The sequence below is a fragment of the Ovis aries genome, chromosome 3 (assembly GCF_016772045.2).
Source record: "Ovis aries strain OAR_USU_Benz2616 breed Rambouillet chromosome 3, ARS-UI_Ramb_v3.0, whole genome shotgun sequence".
Lineage (NCBI taxonomy): Eukaryota > Metazoa > Chordata > Mammalia > Artiodactyla > Bovidae > Ovis > Ovis aries.
This window is the reverse complement of record NC_056056.1, coordinates 18,434,808-18,453,759: the sequence shown is the minus strand read 5'-3', so window position 1 is coordinate 18,453,759 and position 18,952 is coordinate 18,434,808. Positions and strand designations below refer to the sequence as shown.

Here is an 18,952-nt window from a genome sequence, read left to right as displayed (position 1 = left end):
GAATGGCCTAAATCATAATTCCCATTTTATAGATGAGAAGATTGAGGCCCAGGAAGGTTAAAAAATCTGCAGTTCAGTTCAGTTCAGTTGCTCAGTCATGTCCAACAATTTGTGACCCCATAAACTGCAGCATGCCAGTCCTCCCTGTCCATTACCAACTCCTGGAGTTCACTCAAACTCACGTCCATCAAGTCGGTGATGCCAAAAAATCTTGCCCAGTATAAATTAAGTAACAACTAGGCTTCAAACTCAGATACACAGATGATACCACTCTAAAGGCAGAAAGTGAAGAGTAACTAGAGAGCCTCTTGATGAGGGTGAAAGAGGAGGATGAAAAAGCTGGCTTAATACTCAACATTAAAAAACTAAGATCATGGCATCTGGCTATCACTTAATGGCAAATAGATGGGGGGAAAGTGACAGATTTTATTTTCTTGGGCTCCAAAGTCACTGCAGACAGTGACTGCAGCCGTTAAATTAAGAGACACTTGTTCCTTGAAAGGAAAGCTATGACAAACCTAGACAACATATTAAAAAGCAAGGACATCACTTTGTAGACAAAGGTCTGTACAGTCAAACTATGGTTTTTCCAGTAGTCATGTATGGATGTGAAAGCTGAACCATAAAGAAGGCTGAGTGCTGAAGAATTGATGCCTTTGAACTGTGGTATTGGAGAAGACTCTTGAGAGTCCCTTGGACAGCAAGATCAAAACAGTTAATCCTAAAGGAAATCAACCCCGAATATTCATTGGAAAGACTGTTGCTGAAGCTGAAGCTTCAATACTTAGGTTGCCTTATGTGAAAGGCCGACTCATTGGAAAAGATCCTGATACTGGGAAAGACTGAAGGCAAAATATGAAGGGAGTGACGGAGGATGAGATGGTTAGATAGCATCATTGATTCAGTGGACATGCATTGACCAAACTCCAGGAGACAGTGGAGGACAGAGGAGCTTGGCCTCTGAATAACAGGCTTCAACAGGCAATGTCATTTGCCTGTCATCAACAGGCAAGCAACAATAGGCTTCAAACTCAGGCAATCTGATTCGATGGCCAATTTCTTTACCTGGTACTTTCTATAATCCTACCTTCCTAATGCCTCAACAAAGTTAGGGGTAATATTTCAAATGAAGAATCTGAGAAAGGGGCTTCCGTTGGTGGTTATTTCCCCTTGATTTGCATTCTGGTTGTGGACGTGGCAATGCATTATTTATAAATTTAGTAATACAATTGATTTGAACTACCTTGGGACCATTTGGTATATCTTTCATTACAGTTTTTCCCTTAGTTTTAATGTATTGTGATTTTCATAAGAACCATCATGTGATAGGCAGTATTTTAAGCCTAGGTCAGAATTTACATACAAAAACCTAAATAAGAGAGAATAACTATTGGCTTTCAAATGGAAAATAAGTGAAAAGATAATTTGACGAAATAGAAACCAGGCCATAATCTTTTTATAAGGATGTTAATTAGCAGGTGAAGTGAAAAGTCACTCAGCTGTGTCTGACTCTTGCAACCCCATGGACTGCAGCCTGCCAGGCTCCTCTGTCCATGGCATTTTCCAGGCAAGAATCCTGGAGTGGGTTGCCATTTCATTCTCCTCTTTAGCAAGTATACCTCATGTTTAACCAGAGGAGTCACCTGTCCAGGAGAGCAAGTCCTTTGGACAGGGGAGAGGGCTAGGTGTGGTAACCAGAGTTTACACATGGACATGATCGCATTCCTAATTCCTCACCACTTAGGGCTCTAGCATTGGTATTGTAAGCCATGGACAAAACCCAGCATCTGGAAAATGATAATAATATAGGAAGGATCTAAGGAGAAAACAACATATGCTTTTCAACACTCACGAAGAGGGAAACTTGCTGAAAGTGACAGGCTTCTGAGGGGCAACACAGAATTCTTTGGTGGGCTGGAAACTCACCAAAAGCTTTCTCTTTGTCCCAGAGCCAGCAACAGAAAAGACGAGGAAGCAACTCCCGCTCTAGCAGCCAGACTGGACTATTTAGAAGAGCAGTCAACATCTCTATTTGACGTGTCTCTGGTTAGAGATGTCAACATAGTTAAGGAAGGGAACTCTTCTTATAATTATAGACAAGCTGAAATAACCTGAACTATTAGGCAGAACTGAGAAAATAAGTCCTTCTTATCCTATGTGTTACCCCAAATAGAGGCAATAGTACAGCTAGTGGTGATGGTGATTATGATGAAAGCTGTGGTGGGTATTTTGACTTACATTTAAGATGTTTCATAATTTGGACACAAATACTATTAATGTAAACATGGGGAAGCATGGGAGTCTGTACTCTGTTTTTCTATGCCTAAGCAGCAGAGGGTTTCAGATAGTAAATAGAGGGTGTCATTATAGTAAATAAGCACTAAGGGGGTGCTCTTATAGTAAATAAGCACTAAGGGGGTGCTCTTTTAATTGAGATGATTCATTGATGAAATGGTAGAAAAGCCAAATGAATCTATGAGGGAAATATTTCCCCAAGATCCACAGACACAACACAGAAATCATCACAGATCTTTGAGAATCACAGACGTTGTTGAGAAAAAAAGTTGATTAGAGAGGTAGCAACGTACAGGTAGTTATGAAACCAGCGAAAGAACTGGAAGGCAATGCAATTCTCCAACTGATAGTAGGAGTTTGGCTTTATCTCTTAGTCAAACAAAACCAGACTGAATGGCTCAGAGAGACAGAAAAAAATTCTAGAAATTCTTGGGAGTCATAATTTCAGAAGGAGCCATTGAAATTAGTTAGTTTTTAATCTTTTAATGTATACTCAGTGAAACTGAAGATAAGAGGTTTGTTGTTAAAGGTCATCCTTAGAGCCAGAAACAGCTGCACCAGGATTTCAATGGCTCCAGGCAAGTCTCCCATCTCTACTGGTTTCTGTGCTTGTTACCTCTGGTTCAGTTTATTTTTTGATGTCCTAACTGAAGCATGTATGTCTTAAAGGGCAACTTTCTGAATTTCATGTTTTGGTCTCAAGCTAGGGTTAGCTTGTTGTTGTTCAGTCGTTAAGTCATGTCTGACTCTTTGTGACCCCATGGACTGCGGCACTCCAGGCTTCCCTGTCTTTCACTATCTCCTGGAGCTTGCTCAAACTCATTTCCATTGAGTTAGTGATGCCATCCAACCATCTCATGCTCTGTCACCCCCTTCTCCTCCTGACCTCAATCTCTCCCAGGATCAGGGTCTTTTCCAATGAGTCAGTTCTTTGCATCAGATGGCCCAAGTATTGGAGCTTCAGCATCAGTCCTTCCAGTGAATATTCAGGGTTGATTTCCTTTGCCATTGGCTGGTTTGATCTCCACGCTGTTCAAGGGACTCTCAAGAGTCTTCTCCAGTACCACAGTTCGAAAACATCAATTAATGGTTAGCTTATAAGTGCTTAAAGATGCCAGTTGGTTACTTGGGGCTTTTATTATGCGTATGGTCCAACGCCCTTCATCAGAGTTATCCCAATATATAAGAGCAGAGAACAGGCAAAATAATTGCCTTCCGAACTCAAATTTCATGACACATACCATTTTTATGAAACAAAAACAGCTTGGCAAATTATTCATTTCTTCTGAGTGGTTTATTCAAAGTTAAAAATAAGTTGGGAAGGGAAACCTTCATTTTAGCAATCTTCAGTTACCATAGCCAATTTAGTGGGGGAGACCTAGGTGGCCAGGATGAGAACACGAGTAGATGATCATTTTATTATATGTGAACTCTTAGTGCTCTCACAATTCGGTCTAAGTAATTCTTGTTAAAATGTGCTTGCTACATTGAAAGCACTTTCCTGCTAATTATTATTTCTTATACTAATATTACAAATATCTTTTAAAATAATTAACCTATTATTAATTTTATGCTGATACTTGGTTGCTGTGTGGGCTTTTCTCTAGTTGTGGCGAGTAGGGGCAACTCTCAGGGATCGAACCTGTGTCTCCTGCATTGGTGGGCATACCAATCCATATTTAAGGCACAGAGATTTAAGACAGATTTCTCAAGTTCACAGCTGTTTGGTGCAAAAATCAGGATAAAATGTTTGGGGTTAAAATATATGCACTAACATTATATACACAATAGGTAATCAAGAAGGACCTGCTGTTGGAGAAGTAAATGGCAACCCACTCCAGTATTCTTGCCTGGAGAATCCCATGGACAGAGGAGCCTGGTGGGCTACAGTCCATGGGGACACGGCTGAAGCGACTGAGCGCAAGAACCTGCTGTATAGCACAGGGAACTATACCAAATATCTTGTAATAACCTATAATGGAAGAGAATGTTAAAAAAGGAATATATATTTATATATATACATGTATAACTGAGTCATCTTGTTGTACACCTGAAACTAACACAACATTGTAACTCAACTATATTTCAATGAAAAAAAAAGGTCAGGACTAAAGTTCAGGTCTTTTGAATTTCAACAAAGTTTTTTTTTCTCCTGGATGCATTCTTTTCTTTTTTTTTTTTTTTTTCATTCTTTTCATTCTAACATTAAAAAAAGGATCTTGTTTTGTATTTTTCTTATAACAATTCACTGTTTTATGAATACATATGTCTGGTTCTTATTTTGATTATAAGCATCATTTACTCTTTCTAGCATGTCCCACCCCGCAGTTCACGAGGATAGCAAGCACTCAGTAAATGGCTGTTTTTAAGATCAAGTACGTGACTTTTATAAGATGAATGTTATCTGAGTTAGGACAGTGAGGCATTATATATAATTAATTCAATTCTTTCCCCTATCATCACAGTTTAATAAGAGCTTCAGGTCTAATTAGCAGATACTGGTCAAAAGGCCTGCATCAAATTTATGCTATCATCACTGAGTTATTAGCTTGAGATATGGGCTTCACTTCCTTCATTAAAAACATGAGGATGCAGTACTTTTACTATGAGAAAAATCGTCTCTATTTTCAGAATCACATCTCTTGGATGGTGATGAACATTTCTTAAGTCTTACTATATACCAAGCACAGTCTGAGTTCTTAGGTAAGCTTTTATAACTTCATAACTCAGAGCTGGTGCCATTATTATGCTTTTACACATGAAGAAATTGAACCTTAGGTTAAGTAACTTGCCCAAGGTCTTGCAGCTAACAAAACAGAGACAGATAAAAACCTAGGTGGGTGTGACTCCCAAACCGAAGTTGTTAGTACTCTACTGTACTATACCTATAGCTTTGACACAATTATACCATGATATTGACACAGCTAAAGTTACCAGTTGGATAATACTTTCCCCACTGCAGTTATTAAGTTAACTGCAGTCACCTCAAATAGTGAACTCTGTTCTGTCATGTCCTACTAAAATAAAGATCCAGTCTAAGGAAACTCCTTTTTACAGACATTAGTTATTGTATCTTTATGTTACTTTAGGCTGTAGTATGTTCCCAACTTCAACTTTTTAAGTTTTTAAAACAGTATTTCAAGTTTTCCTTCAGTCTGTATGCTTAGCCACCTGTATATTTTTTCTACACTTCCCCAAAGCGGAGGAAGGGAAAAACAGAAAACTTTCTTGAGGTTAACAGAGGGCTCCAGTTTATTGGTATGTTTGAATGCACAGCCCATTGAACAGACTTGGTTTCTAACTGATTACAGCTCCCCACAGAGAAGAAAGGCCCTGGCTTTTTAATTCTTCTCTGAATCTCTTGTTCAGTTTGGTTGTTAGGATTAAGTTAAACAAGCAAAGAAGGTTAGGCAGGAAGCAATTGAATCATTTAGTTCAACTGCCTCCTTTTCAGGGAGACCACTAAGTTCCAGGAGAGTTGATGATTTACTGAACCCCGTGTATACAAATCTGTGCTGTCTCACCATCCCAAGAGTCTACAATAGCTATCAAGAAAATGGCATGCTTGATAGCAGGTGAGAATTTCTGGGCTGGGTTTAAGAGCGAAGAAGAGGGTGTAGTATTTAAGAAAAACTCCCAAGGTCCATTTCTTGGATCCCAGTCCAGCCTTGGCTATTTATTCACAGCGCTGTCTTGGGCAAGTTATTTCTCTGTGGCTCCATTTCTTTAGTTGAGGGTGTTAACTAAACTAACTAAACTAAACTATGGTTTAGTTAACGGTACCACCCTCACGTGGTTGGTGTGGGGATTAAGTGAGCTAGACCTTTAAGACAGTGAAGAAAGCATTATGAAAGCATGCGCCTGAAGTCTCTCGAACCATTGTTTCTACCAAAAATTTCGGACACTTAGACGTTCCAATTTTGAGCTCTCCCATGCTCTATCCTGGCATTCCTCAGCATTTGAAACCTTCTAAACAAAGTCGACACCTGCATTTTCGAAGAACTCAAATGGTTCACGTTTATGAAATACTGAACAAACAGATACACATTACACACACACCAGCACACATCGAACGCATGTGTTAACAGCACAATAGAAAAGAGTCTGGGGGAGCAGACTGAGCGACTGAACTGAACTGAACTGAGAAACAGCGTTCGATCCGAGCAAGACAGTCCCGGGATGTGGATGCTGGCAGTTAAGGACACACACAGGCTGCAGGGACGGGTGACAACTGCATCCCTCCCTGGGGTTGGGCGCCATCGCGGCGTCGAAGGGGACCAGTCTCACCCCTCCAGGCCCAGGTGGGCTGCAGGGTGACCGAAACGCACACTCAACCGGAAACTAGCCCCAAGTTTGGGTTTATTTTTTTCACAGCAATCCTGTGATGCTGGCGATGGACAGGGAGGCCTGGCGTGCTGCAGTCCATGGGGTCGCAGAGAGTTGGACACGACTGAACTGCAATCCTGAAGACAAAGGCACTTCTTATCTAGGTCACCTTTTTGGGGGGTCTGTGGCCCTCCTCCTCCTCCCGGCCCCCCTCCCCCCCCCCGGCTTTGTCCCCAACTTCCCCCAGCGCTGACTCGACGGCGCCCCGCACGTCGGCCCGCCTTTGTCCTGCGGCCGCCCGGCTCCCCTTTGTTGTCCACCGCTGCTCCTGGAGAGGGGTGGGCTGGCCGCCGCGCTCGAGGAGGAGGAAGGAGGGATAGGCAGTGGCGGGGGGGGGGGCGCCGAGGAGAGGAGGCAGAGAAGCCCCCACTCGAGACGGGAGGCCGGCCCGCAAGCCGTCGGCCAGCCGCATCCGGACAACCCCTAGTCCCCCCTACGACGGACTCCGGAGCCCCGGGGGGGCCCGGAATGGGGGTGGAGCGCCGCGCGGCCGGCGGCCCCTGATTGGCTGCGGGCGTCGAGGCGCCGCGCCGCGATTGGGCCGCAGGGCTGTCTGGCGCGAGGGCGCGCGAGGTGGGGAGGGGGCGGCTGGAAGCTGCTGGAAGTCAGGGGGCGGGGCGCGCGCGGGCGGCCCCGGGGGGCGCGGGAGGGACGACGCGAGGGCGCGGCCGCGGGCCAGCGGGCGGGGGCGCCGAAGGAGGGCCGAGCGGGTGGCCGCCCCCCGGCCCCGCCCCGGCCCCGCCCCGCGCGCTCCGACCGCGGGCGGCCAGCGGGGCGGGCGGGCTAGCCGGCTGTATCCCCATCCTCTCGGGCGCGCACGAGCGGCTCGGGCGGAGCGGCAGGCCGGCCATGGCCACCACCAGCACCGCCAGCACCACCAGCACCACGGGCTCCACCCTACTGCAGCCCCTCAGCAACGCCGTGCGGCTGCCCATCGACCAGGTCGGTATCCGAGGCGGCCCGCTGGCCCCGCGCCGCCCCCTCCGCGCGGGACCCTGGGCGCGGGGCGCGAGCCCCACCGAAGGGAGGGGCGGACCTGCTTGTTATTGTCCTCGCGTAGCCAGGCACCGACTGCAGGCGCCCCTCCCCGCCCAGCTGCCCACCCTGCCCCCACCTCTCCGTGGCAGCCCGGGGTTGGGGGGCGCGCGCAGGGCCCCCGACGTGAGCGTGTGCATGCTTGGCCCCCGCTCTCCGCCTGGGCAGCGCCCGACCCCGGCGGGCAGTCGGCGATCGAAGCCCCGAGCGGCTTCCAGTGCGTGGTGGGCACGGGTGTAGACAGTGCGTGGAAAGGCTGGGCTTTGCGGGAGCCCGGGGTGCCTGTGCCCTGCGCGCGTGGCACCCGACACTCCGCCGGGGGGGGGGTGGAAAAAGGATGGATGTGCCTAGGTGGAGGGCGCAGTTGGACGCGCCGTGGTGTGGCCTGGAGGAGGCCAGCTCCGGGGTCGGCCACTGGCCCTTGGGGACAATCGGCGTTGAAGTGCGGCTTATTCGAGGAGGAGGCAACCGTTTGGCGAGGGGGCGAGGGGGGGCGCGGGAAGGCAGAGGTTCTGCAGAAAAGTCGAAGTGAGTTTAATAACCAGGGTTTCCAGCGGAGAAAGTGGCAACGTTGTAGACGGGAGACACCCTCCCCCGCTCCCAAAAAGCATTTGACACAATATAGGGGAAGATTTGACATTTCAGTCCTCACTTGGGAGTTTGCAAGGAAGGCCTAAAGGGTTATTGAGAAAGAAACAGTCTTGCGATGGGAATAGCAGCGCCATTTTTTTGTTCAGAAAAGAAAGTTTGGGAGTTGTCTAGAGTGGTATTTAGGGCAGTTGGGGGCTCAGAGACCACTGCTTTAGCCCCAGGCTAGAGGTAGTTTGCTGAAAATTTTGCTTCAGATTATTTCAAGTGGACTTGATCTAGAAGTGTTTGCACTTTACAGGGGATCCTGGGTCACTGTCCTTCTCTTGAACATGTCGCTGTCATTGATGTCATCAGGGATTTCATTTCTAATACAGGATTCCTCTGTGTCCAGACTCCGTTTCATAGCAGCAAGAGGGGACATTATCCCGTGCTTAACGTTGTGACACTTGGTACTTTGTGCTTCAGTGTTGGAAAAGTAAAATAGAATATGTCTAATGAGTATAGAAAAATTCTGTCTCTGTTCAGATCTGAATTCCTTACTTATATTTCAATCATAACTGTTGGTTCTCCTCCATCCATGGGATTTTCCAGGCATGAGTACTAGAGTGGGGTGCCATTGCCTTCTACGTCTTAGTAAATACTATCCCCCATACATCTTTTTTAAAAATTAAAAAATTTATTTTATATTGGAGCATAGTTGACTTACAGTGTTGTGTTAATATCAGGTGTACAGCAAAATGATTTGGTTATACATATGCATACATCTGTTCTTTTTCAGATTCTTTTCCCATGTATGTTATTACAGACTGTGGAGCAGAGTTCCCTGTGCTGTACACTAGGTGCTTGTTGTTTATGTTTTATATATGATAGTGTTTACAAGTTTCTCCCAAACTCCTAACCCCCATACATCTTAAATGAAAGTTAGAATGTGAATCTTGCTAATAGATTCAGGTGCTAATAGTGAAATTCATCGCATGTTGCAAGAAAGTAGTCTTCTCTGTTTATTAATAAACTGATCAGAACTCAGGGTTTTTTGTCTTCTCAGTCCTGTAGAGAATTCTCACTTTTCTGAAGTGGAGCACAGTATATGCCTTTTAGTGTATTACAACCCCCTTGGCTTAAGTAGGTTGCTCCTTTTCTTCGCCTGGCCTCAGTGCAGCATATTTCCTCCTTTCTTGCCTACAGGATCCTACAACGTGCATTCTTATATCCCATACGTAATCTCTATCATTTCTGAAATTTCATACTCACTGTATCAAAAAAAGCTAGTTTCTGGTTCTAAGGTCCTTCTCTTCCTCTGACATCAAATAACTGCTTTTATAATTTTGTAATTTCTCAAAACACTGTTAATTAGCACATACCAAATTAACATGCTAACACGTTATATTTTTACACTTTTCATTTCCTGATTTGTCTTTCTCCAGTTGAATCGCACTATTTGATTACAACTAATTCTTAGGCTTTCTCTCAACTGGGACACGGTTATTTACATGTTACCAAATTTAATTGCTGTTTTGCTCAGCTTCAAAATAGTGGCTCAGTGACTACTTATCCAGTCTTACTAAATGAATTTTTAGTTATTCCAAGTGCTTTATCAGCAAAAAAAAAAAAGTCAATTCTTTGGTGCTTCAGAAAAACAGTGTATTATCACCATAAAAAGTTAAGCCTTGTATTAAACCAATATTAAGACTTGCTAAGAGAAAAAACAACCCAAAATACAACTGGCTATGCAAATTCAGAGTAGTCTCAAGAGAATGAAGGTGTTCATAGTACAAAATCAAAAGCTGTGGAGGACTTCGCTGGTGGTGCAGTGGATAAGAATCCATCAGCCAATGCAGTGGGACATGGGTTTGATAATGACTGAAGGAAGATTCCATGTGCAGTGGAGCAACTAAGCCCATGAGCCACAACTACTGACCTCAAGCGCTGCAACGAGAGGCCACAGAGTGAGAAGCTGGCGCACCACAGGGAAGACCAGCCCAGCCCACTGCAACTAGAGAAAGCCCACGGACAGCAATGAAGATCCAGTGCAGCCAAAAATAAATCAACAACAGAAAAAAATACCTGTAGATAATAAAGGAGGAAAAGTAAAAATTTTGAGTCCTGTCACCATCCCTTGATTCTCCTGCTTTATGTCAGGACCAAAATGAACTTGCTCTTGATTGCTGAGTTTTTTTTTAATGATTTCATTACATCAAATCACTTTTAAAGTTATAAGCATTATATAAACTAAAAGGCATTAGCACAGCAGAGAAAATATGTCATCGTGATAGGGAGAGAGAAACAGAGAGAAAGAGGGAGGAAAAAGAGTGCAATCCTGTTTCCTAAATCAAGTGAAAAGCTATAGGCCTATCTCTCCTGCTTTCAATGGCAAAACATTTTTTTTTTTTTTTAAACAGATATCTACCCTGCATTTGCTGATATCCTAGCTGCAACCTGCTTAAGCCAAGGGGGTTGTAATACACTAAAAGGCATATACTGTGCTCCACTTCAGAAAAGTGAGAATTCTCTACAGGACTGAGAAGACAAAAAACCCTGAGTTCTGATCAGTTTATTAATAAACAGAGAAGACTACTTTCTTGCAACATGCGATGAATTTCACTATTAGCACCTGAATCTATTAGCAAGATTCACATTCTAACTTTCATTTAAGATGTATGGGGGTTAGGAGTTTGGGAGAAACTTGTAAACACTATCATATATAAAACATAAACAACAAGCACCTAGTGTACAGCACAGGGAACTCTGCTCCACAGTCTGTAATAACATACATGGGAAAAGAATCTGAAAAAGAACAGATGTATGCATATGTATAACCAAATCATTTTGCTGTACACCTGATATTAACACAACACTGTAAGCCAACTATGCTCCAATATAAAATAAATTTTTTAATTTTTAAAAAAGATGTATGGGGAATAGTACTTACTAAGACGTAGAAGGCGATGGCACCCCACTCTAGTACTCATGCCTGGAAAATCCCATGGATGAATGAGAACCAACAGTTATGATTGAAATATAAGTAAGGAATTCAGATCTGAACAGAGACAGAATTTTTCTATACTCATTAGACATATTCTATTTTACTTTTCCAACACTGAAGCACAAAGTACCAAGTGTCACAACGTTAAGCACGGGATAATGTCCCCTCTTGCTGCTATGAAACGGAGTCTGGACACAGAGGAATCCTGTATTAGAAATGAAATCCCTGATGACATCAATGACAGCGACATGTTCAAGAGAAGGACAGTGACCCAGGATCCCCTGTAAAGTGCAAACACTTCTAGATCAAGTCCACTTGAAATAATCTGAAGCAAAATTTGGGGCAGCTGGAGGAGGAAATGGTAACCCACTCCAGTATTCTTGCCTGGAAAATCCCATGGACAGAGGAACCTGGAGGGCTACAGTCACTTGGGTCACAAAAGAGCTGGACATGACTTAGCGATTAAACAACAGTGTATGTACATATGGTATTAAGCATTTGAGTAGAAGGTCTGTTTTAATTTTTTTTTAACATGTGGCAAGTTGTTCGGTAGATCATTGTTTTAGATCCAGGTTGCCAGTGTATTTTTGGAGGACAAGGTGGAGAGGAAGACCTTTCCTAACGCTGAAGTGCTAGTGGAGATGGTTGGAGTGGGGAAAACCCTGTGTGGACAGAAGAGAGAATCCTTGTATTGTTTTTTTTTTGGGTCATTTTGTTGATTGACGGTTTCTATGTCTTCTCCCTCAATGCCATCTAAACAACCCAGGAAGTGAAATACTATCTTAGGGAAAAGAGTAGTTTAAAACATTAAGCGCTTTAATTCTCCTACAATTGAATAGTGTGATGAACCGTGTTCTATAGGTGAAGAAGCAAATGACATTTTCAGTTCTGAGCTTTTTTAAGATTATGACTTTTAGGGAAAGAAGGTGATTGGCAACAAAACAAGCAAATCAAAGGTCTGTTTTATTTTAAAATTGCCATTTGAATGCTTTAGGTTTTGGACACAAATATTTAACTCATTTGTCGCTCCTGTCTACTTTTCACTCGTAATGAGCCTCAGCCTTCATCCTGAGAACCCTGCCATATTGAGGCAGTCTGCTGTGGAAGATTCCTTTTCATCAGGAAGGCATATGGGCCTGATAATCTTGACTCTATATTTTGGGCCCTGCCAGTTAACTAATTTTGAATACGTCACTTTATATAAATGAGTTTCCCCCTGTGTAAAATGTGTGTTGCACTTGGTTTTAAAATTCCATGATTCTGTGTTTGTTTCATCCAGCTGCCCCAAATTCTTTTTGGACTGAGCTGAAGGGAGGATGAATATGAACTCGGGGAGGAAAATGGACTAATACATTTTGATGTTTTCAGCAATAAGTTTAAACTGCCCTTCTGGGTAGTCCCAGGGCAAATGCGAAGGACCGGGTGCCCTAAGTTGTCGTCTATGTCGGTTTCCCTGTGTCAGTTTCCCTTCCTTGATAGAAAGTAGTAATTCTGTGGCAGAGCAGAAATGGCGTGGTTGGTTTGGAACGAGATTCTGCCAGCCTTGTGCTTGTTGGCAAATTACTGTATATTTCCTGAAGACCCAGTGTCCTCATCTATAAAATAAAGATAATAAGTAGTAGCTATCTATATGCCAAGACATGGAAGCAACCTAGATGTCCATCGACAAAGGGGTGAAGAAGTTGTGGTACATATACCTAATGAAATGTTACTCAGCCATAAGAAGGAATGAATTTGAGTCAGTTGTAGTGAGGGGGATGAACCTAGAGCTTGTTACACAGAGTGAAGGAAGTCAGAATGTGAAAAACAAATGCTGTATATTAACACGTATATAGGGACTCTACAAAGATGGTACTGATGAACCTGTTTGCAGGGCAGGAGTCGAGAAGCAGACATGGAGAACAGACTTGTGGACCAAGTTGGGGAGGGAGAGGGTGGGATGAATTGAGAGTAATATTGACACATATTTACTGCCGTGTGTAAGATAGCTGGCTAGTGAGAAGGTGTATGACACAGGGAGCTCAGCCCAGTGCTTGTGATAGCCTAGAAGGGTGGGGTGGGTGGGGTGGGAGGGAAGTTTAAGAGGGAGGGGATATATGTGTACTTATGACTGATTCATGAGAAACCCATGGTTTCTGTATGGTAGAAACCCTACACAAAATTGTAAAGCAATTATCCTCCAATTAAAAATAAATATAAATAGTAGCTATTTGTAGATGATTGTGATGGTTAAAGTACATGACCTGTGTGAAATACCCGGCTCCTGGGATATGTTTGCTGCACCTTCCTTTCTTCTTTACGAAGTATGCAGTATTTGGGATATGTCTTCTATTTTTCTTTTGGGGAGCTGACATCTGTTCATATATATTCCATTTTAAGTCTCTAGGACTTCCTTTTTAGGAAGGGAAATTTCGGGCTTAGGTTCAGTCCTATCCCCCACACGGTGATTAAACTGGGATTAAAATCTCATTTTGAATTTGGAGTCAAAAGTGGTTTTTCTGCTTCCTCCCTGTTCAAGAGTTCTTTGTCCTCTGCTTTGAAAATGCCTAAGTAGGCTCAGATAACCCTAGTATCTGTTTACCGTGGCCCATCAGAGCTGACTTTCCAGGGAAATAAAACAGCTCACACACAGCTTTTGCCTGCAGTCAGTTTAGCAGGTGGGATTCTGCGATGATAGAATTTGGCAAGATTTCTTTCAAATAAAACAAGCTGCAAACAGGGGCCCCTGGAAGAGCGATCATGTAATGGTTTTATGAATGACCTGGGTCCTGCTTTGGTAAATAGGTAGGGTGCGGAACAGGGCAGGGACAGCTGAAGTGTGAAAAGGTAGAGTTGGGCTTCAGGGGATTTGAACAGGTGGCACGTGCCCCCTCCTTTGCTTATCAGAATCCTTGCTGTTCTTTCAAGCCCACATCCAGTGCACCTTTCCCATGAATCTTCTCCCGAGTCCCATCTGATGTGACTGCTGTCGTGTTCGAACCACAGAGGCATTTTGGATCTGGCGCTGTTCTGGCATTTATGTTCTGCTTAATGTTGTGTGTATCTGTTAGGGTTCTGGTAGGAGACAGGCTGAACTAGGTAACCACGGAGACTCCAAGAAACATTTACTAAGAGGTGGGCAGGTTTGGGGAAATCAGCAAGGACTGGACAGTCTTCCAGGGCCAACTCCTCTGGGCCTGGGGTGCGAGAGGAGGGAAGGGAGAGTCCTCAGGAATGAAACCCCCCCAGGGGTGGAGGAGCAGCTGTGGGCCCCCGTGAGGACCCAGCCAGCCTGCGGTGGGCTTGAGGGAGAGGGGAGGGGGGATGAATACCCCATTCCGTCCATCCTCTCATTCCTCCTGGTGTCCCGGTCAGAGGGCAGGTTGATGCTTCAGTGGGGGGTGGGGGGCACAGAGTGCAGTGGAGAGTGGATCCGGAGGGCACTGAAGTCCTGTGCAGGACACTGCCGTCACTGATGCGTCCTCCACCTGTCACTCATCTCTCCGCACGAGGAATGCCGATAAAAACCCTTTTGTTGGCCCTTAATGTGCGGCCTCATCCTGTCTCTTTGTTCGCAGTCGCATGTTTTGAAAGGACAGTTGGATCGCGCCTCTTCCATTTTTCTCATTTCTGTTCACTTCCAGCTATCGTAATCAGGCTTCTGCCGCCAATGCTAGTAGCCACCCCAGTGGCAGGCTTTGCGCCTTGTAAAACTGATGGGTTACATGCTCACAACTCTGCCCAGCTTCCAGGCTGCCCTTTGCAATGCCGTTCTCTCTTTTCTCTTTTCTTTGCTTAGGTTGCACCGGGTCTTAGTTGCAGTTGAAATCTTAGTTGAGATCTCCAGTTGTCGTTGCCGCACACGTGGGATCTTTCATTGCAACATGTGGGATCTAGTTCCTTGACCAGGGATTGAACCCAGGCCCCCTGCATTGGGAGCTCGGAGTCTTAACCACTGGACCACCAGGGAAGTCCCTGCAGTACTTTTAAAAATGTGACCACTAAGACCTCCTAAGACCACTTGTGTCAAAAATCATGAGGGATAGTCGTTTAAAAATGTATATTCCCAGACCCTCCCCAGAGCTACAGAATGAGGGCCAGGGAACTTACGTTTTTAACCAGGTTCCTTCTTAGCCCCTCCCCTACCATCAGAGCTACATAGCTACCTGGCCACATTTTTTAAGGTTCTCCGTATTATTAAAAGATAATAAAATATGATGCATTTTTAAATTGTTTGCATTTAACCAATTAGCTTGTAGTAAAATGTAAATGCAGTGTAATTGTGCTGTTGACAATAGAGTTACAATTTGGGTAAAAGATAAAATCCATAGTGCACACTGGGCAGTGTGACCCTGAATTTTCAGTGAATGGTGTACATGTCTCCTTGTAGTCCTGTCGTTGTATCCGTAATGACTGTACGTGTGACCTCATTGGAGAACATATCAAGAGTCTAACTTTGGAATCCTTCCGGAGTGTGAGGCCTGCTCTGTGAGAGGCCCTGCCCCGCCCCACCGTCCGCGCCACATTCTATGCCTGCTCACCTCTGGGAACCCCAGGCCTGAAGGAGAGGCCTAGAGCCTCTCTGAGCCAGTGGAGGCCAGCTCCCCTTCTGTTATTGACTCCACCCTCACTTTGGTCTCCTCTCACACACCCCAGCTGTCTCCCAGCAGGAGCTGGAAGTTGCCAGAACTGCCAGAGGTTGTCAGGCTGGAGGTTAGATCCTGGTCTGCTGCCCACGGTACCTGAATGACCCAGTTACTTACGGTTCCCACAGTACATCTTCCTATCTTTTAACTCCATGCCTTTGATCAGACTTCTTCTGCCTGAAATGCCCTCTGCACTCCTTTGGGCCAGCTAACCTGTACTTGGCAGTACTCATCTAAAGCCTGTGCCTTCTTGACGAAGAATTTTAAAGACTGGAAAATCCCATGGACAGAGGAGCCTGGCAGGCTACAGTCTATGGGGTTGCAAGAGTTGGACACGACTTAGCGACTAAACCACCACCACCATCCCATCTTTTCCAGGCCCTTGCTGCTCCCCCTGGGCCTCCTGTGTATCTGACGCAGGCACACACAGTAGGTGAGTGCCTGCTGCTGTCTGAGGCTATGGGCATCCTGGGTGGTGCCTCGTCGAGGAGATGCTTCTTGAACCTCTGGGGTGTTTCTGCTGTGAGGCCGGTGCTGCGGAGGAAGCTCAGAGAGGAGACAGACAAATGGACAGATAGTTGTCTTATCTTTATCTAGAAGGAACAGAGAGCTGGGTTTTGAGTGCCCTGCCCTCTCTTTTGTGGGTAGGGGCCCTGCAAGAGGGCTCCTTTCAGATACCACCCCCGCCCCCAGCCAGTCCAGGAAAGCCCATGGCTAGTGGCAGGTGTCATCAGGGGCTCCTCCCTGGGTGGCCCATGTCCTTGGGGAGAGATGAAGCCAGGGGCCAGCCCAGCTGCCCGTCAGATGGACCTCACTCTTCCATGAAAGTCCCAGCCTCCTACCAGCTCAGCATCAGACAAAGATGTCACATGCTTTCTGTTTTAATCTGTAATCCTGTAGAAGTTTTTTTAATTTTTCAAGGTTTTCTATGCCAAACTGGTTATCTATAGAAGGTCAGAGCTGTGGGTAGTATATACATTTAGATATATTTAAGTTAGTTACGTGTTATATTAAAATAAATAGCTCCCTGTTTATACAAACAAAAAATTCTGAATCCTTTCATTTTCTCTTTGAAGGTAGGTTATAGGTAAAACTACAATGTATGAAAGGCATTTAAGTGATACTTAACCTTGCCTGGAAAATCCCATGGACAGAGGAGCCTGGTAGGCTGCAGTCCATGGGGTTGCTAAGAGTCGGGCTCGACTGAGCAACTTCACTTTCACTTTTCACTTTCATGCATTGGAAAAGGAAATGGCAACCCACTCCAGTGTTCTTGCCTGGAGAATCCCAGGGACGGGGGAGCCTGGTGGGCTGCCATCTATGGGGTCGCACAGAGCTGGACACGATTGGAGTGACTTAGCAGCAGCAGCAGCAGTAGTAACCTTGTTAAAACTGCAGAGAGAGGCGCTGCCTTTTGCAAAACACTAGTTTCAAAACCACTGGTCCTTTGGGTATGCAATAAATAGTGATTGAATTGAGTGTATCTGATTTAACAATATGAAATTTCAAAGATAAATGTGAAGACGTGCAGTGAAGTACTAGAAATTAATTATATAGAAGGAGACTTGCCTGAGACTAGCATTAAATTTTATAAACCATGGGAGTTTCTGTTTATTGTTAGGTGTTGTGACCTGACAAGGTCATGGGTCAGGTGAAGTAGTTAATATCAACATGAATTCCACACTTACGTCCTGGCCAGGCAAGGAACATAAATGAGATATAAACAGCCTGACTGTCTGGAACACCCAAGCCCAGCCTAAAAGGAAAGCCCACATTCACATTCACTGATGGTACCAGAGCTGGTTTTTCAGGGGAAGCCGGACTTCTGGATTTTTTCGTCTGAAAATTTGTGATTTAAAAAATTTTGCCCAACATTTTCCCAAGTTTTCTTCTTCTTCTTCTTTTTTTTTTTTTTTTTGAGCCCAAACAACTTAGCTAAGGCCAGATTTTGCTTACTGGCCATTAGGAAGAAGGTAGCTGTTTCTATTACAGTTGATAGTGGTCATTCCAATCTGAAGGACACTTTTTTTTGGAGACTTCAAGGACACTTGACAGACCCCGTGATAACCGGTCAGGGCTGCAGAAAGCTCGGGGACCACGTCATGTGATCCTTGAAGATGTAAGTCTCGCATTTCTTCACTTAGTAATTTTGTCCTTTAAACTGGCCAGCAGGATTTCAGATTAAGTTTTGTCTGACTAGTTCTTGTCATTTGGAAAGGATCACATCTCAGAAATAATCTTGAACACTAATCTCATTAAAGTGGAAAGGTTGGAATTTCCCACTACTACCATTTTATTCTTTTTGCAGATGGAGTATTTCAATTATTAATGGACCTAGTGGTCAAGGCTGTTTTATGGGGTGTGAAATTATGAAGAATATGTCTAGCTAGTAGAGAATAAAGTCAGACTTGGAACAGTCTTGATTGCCAAATAAACCCCTGCCAATTTTTAAGTTTTTTTTTTTTTTTTTGAGTGTACGTTGAATTTTGGTCAGTATCTTTTATCTTGTGATAACTGTTTGGGCTTTGTAAGTTTAATCTACAGTGAGTTTCACTGTGAGGTTTAAGTTTAATCTATAGTGAGTGTCCCTGTGAGTGTTAGTGTGCCTTTTCTAATCCTGGGATGGACACAGCTGTTCTTGTAGCTGCTTACCAAGAATAGATGTGACGAAGACTTTTGGTGTCTGTGTAGAGCTGAGAGGGTAGAGATGGAGGGCAGGGTAGGATGCCCTTGGCTGGTACTTAGTACTTGCGGGGATGGTTTCGTGTGCTCAGTCTAAGATTATCATCCGGCCATGGGTTCCCCGTACCTTTCCTGTAGGATGAGGCAAGTCATATCTTCTCCTTTTGTTCTTGGAAAATATTTTAAAAGCCACGCAGTAAAGGAAAATCTTGGTTATATTTGGCATCACAGCTTTGAGCTTCATCCTTCCATTAGATTTGAGTGGAAATTCTGATAAACTAGTCAAAATTGAAGAATAGAGTTTTTGGGGTCTTGTTGAACTGTATGTTTTTTCTTCTTTCCCATGTGGATTGGA

General features: G+C 44.4%; 1 protein-coding gene and 1 pseudogene across 1 annotated transcript in view; one reads left to right on the top strand and one right to left on the bottom strand.

The window, feature by feature from the left end:
• Positions 1–7,093, bottom strand: part of LOC101102303 (pyruvate dehydrogenase (acetyl-transferring) kinase isozyme 1, mitochondrial-like) — a 51,969-nt pseudogene extending 44,876 nt beyond the window's left edge.
• A 373-nt stretch (positions 7,094–7,466) lies between these two features.
• Positions 7,467–18,952, top strand: part of MBOAT2 (membrane bound O-acyltransferase domain containing 2) — a 107,900-nt gene continuing 96,414 nt past the window's right edge. Inside the window, exon 1 of the mRNA XM_004005673.5 lies at positions 7,467–7,623. Coding sequence (XP_004005722.2) covers positions 7,531–7,623 — 93 coding nt within the window. The 5' untranslated portion in view covers positions 7,467–7,530. The remainder of the gene's footprint in view (positions 7,624–18,952) is intronic.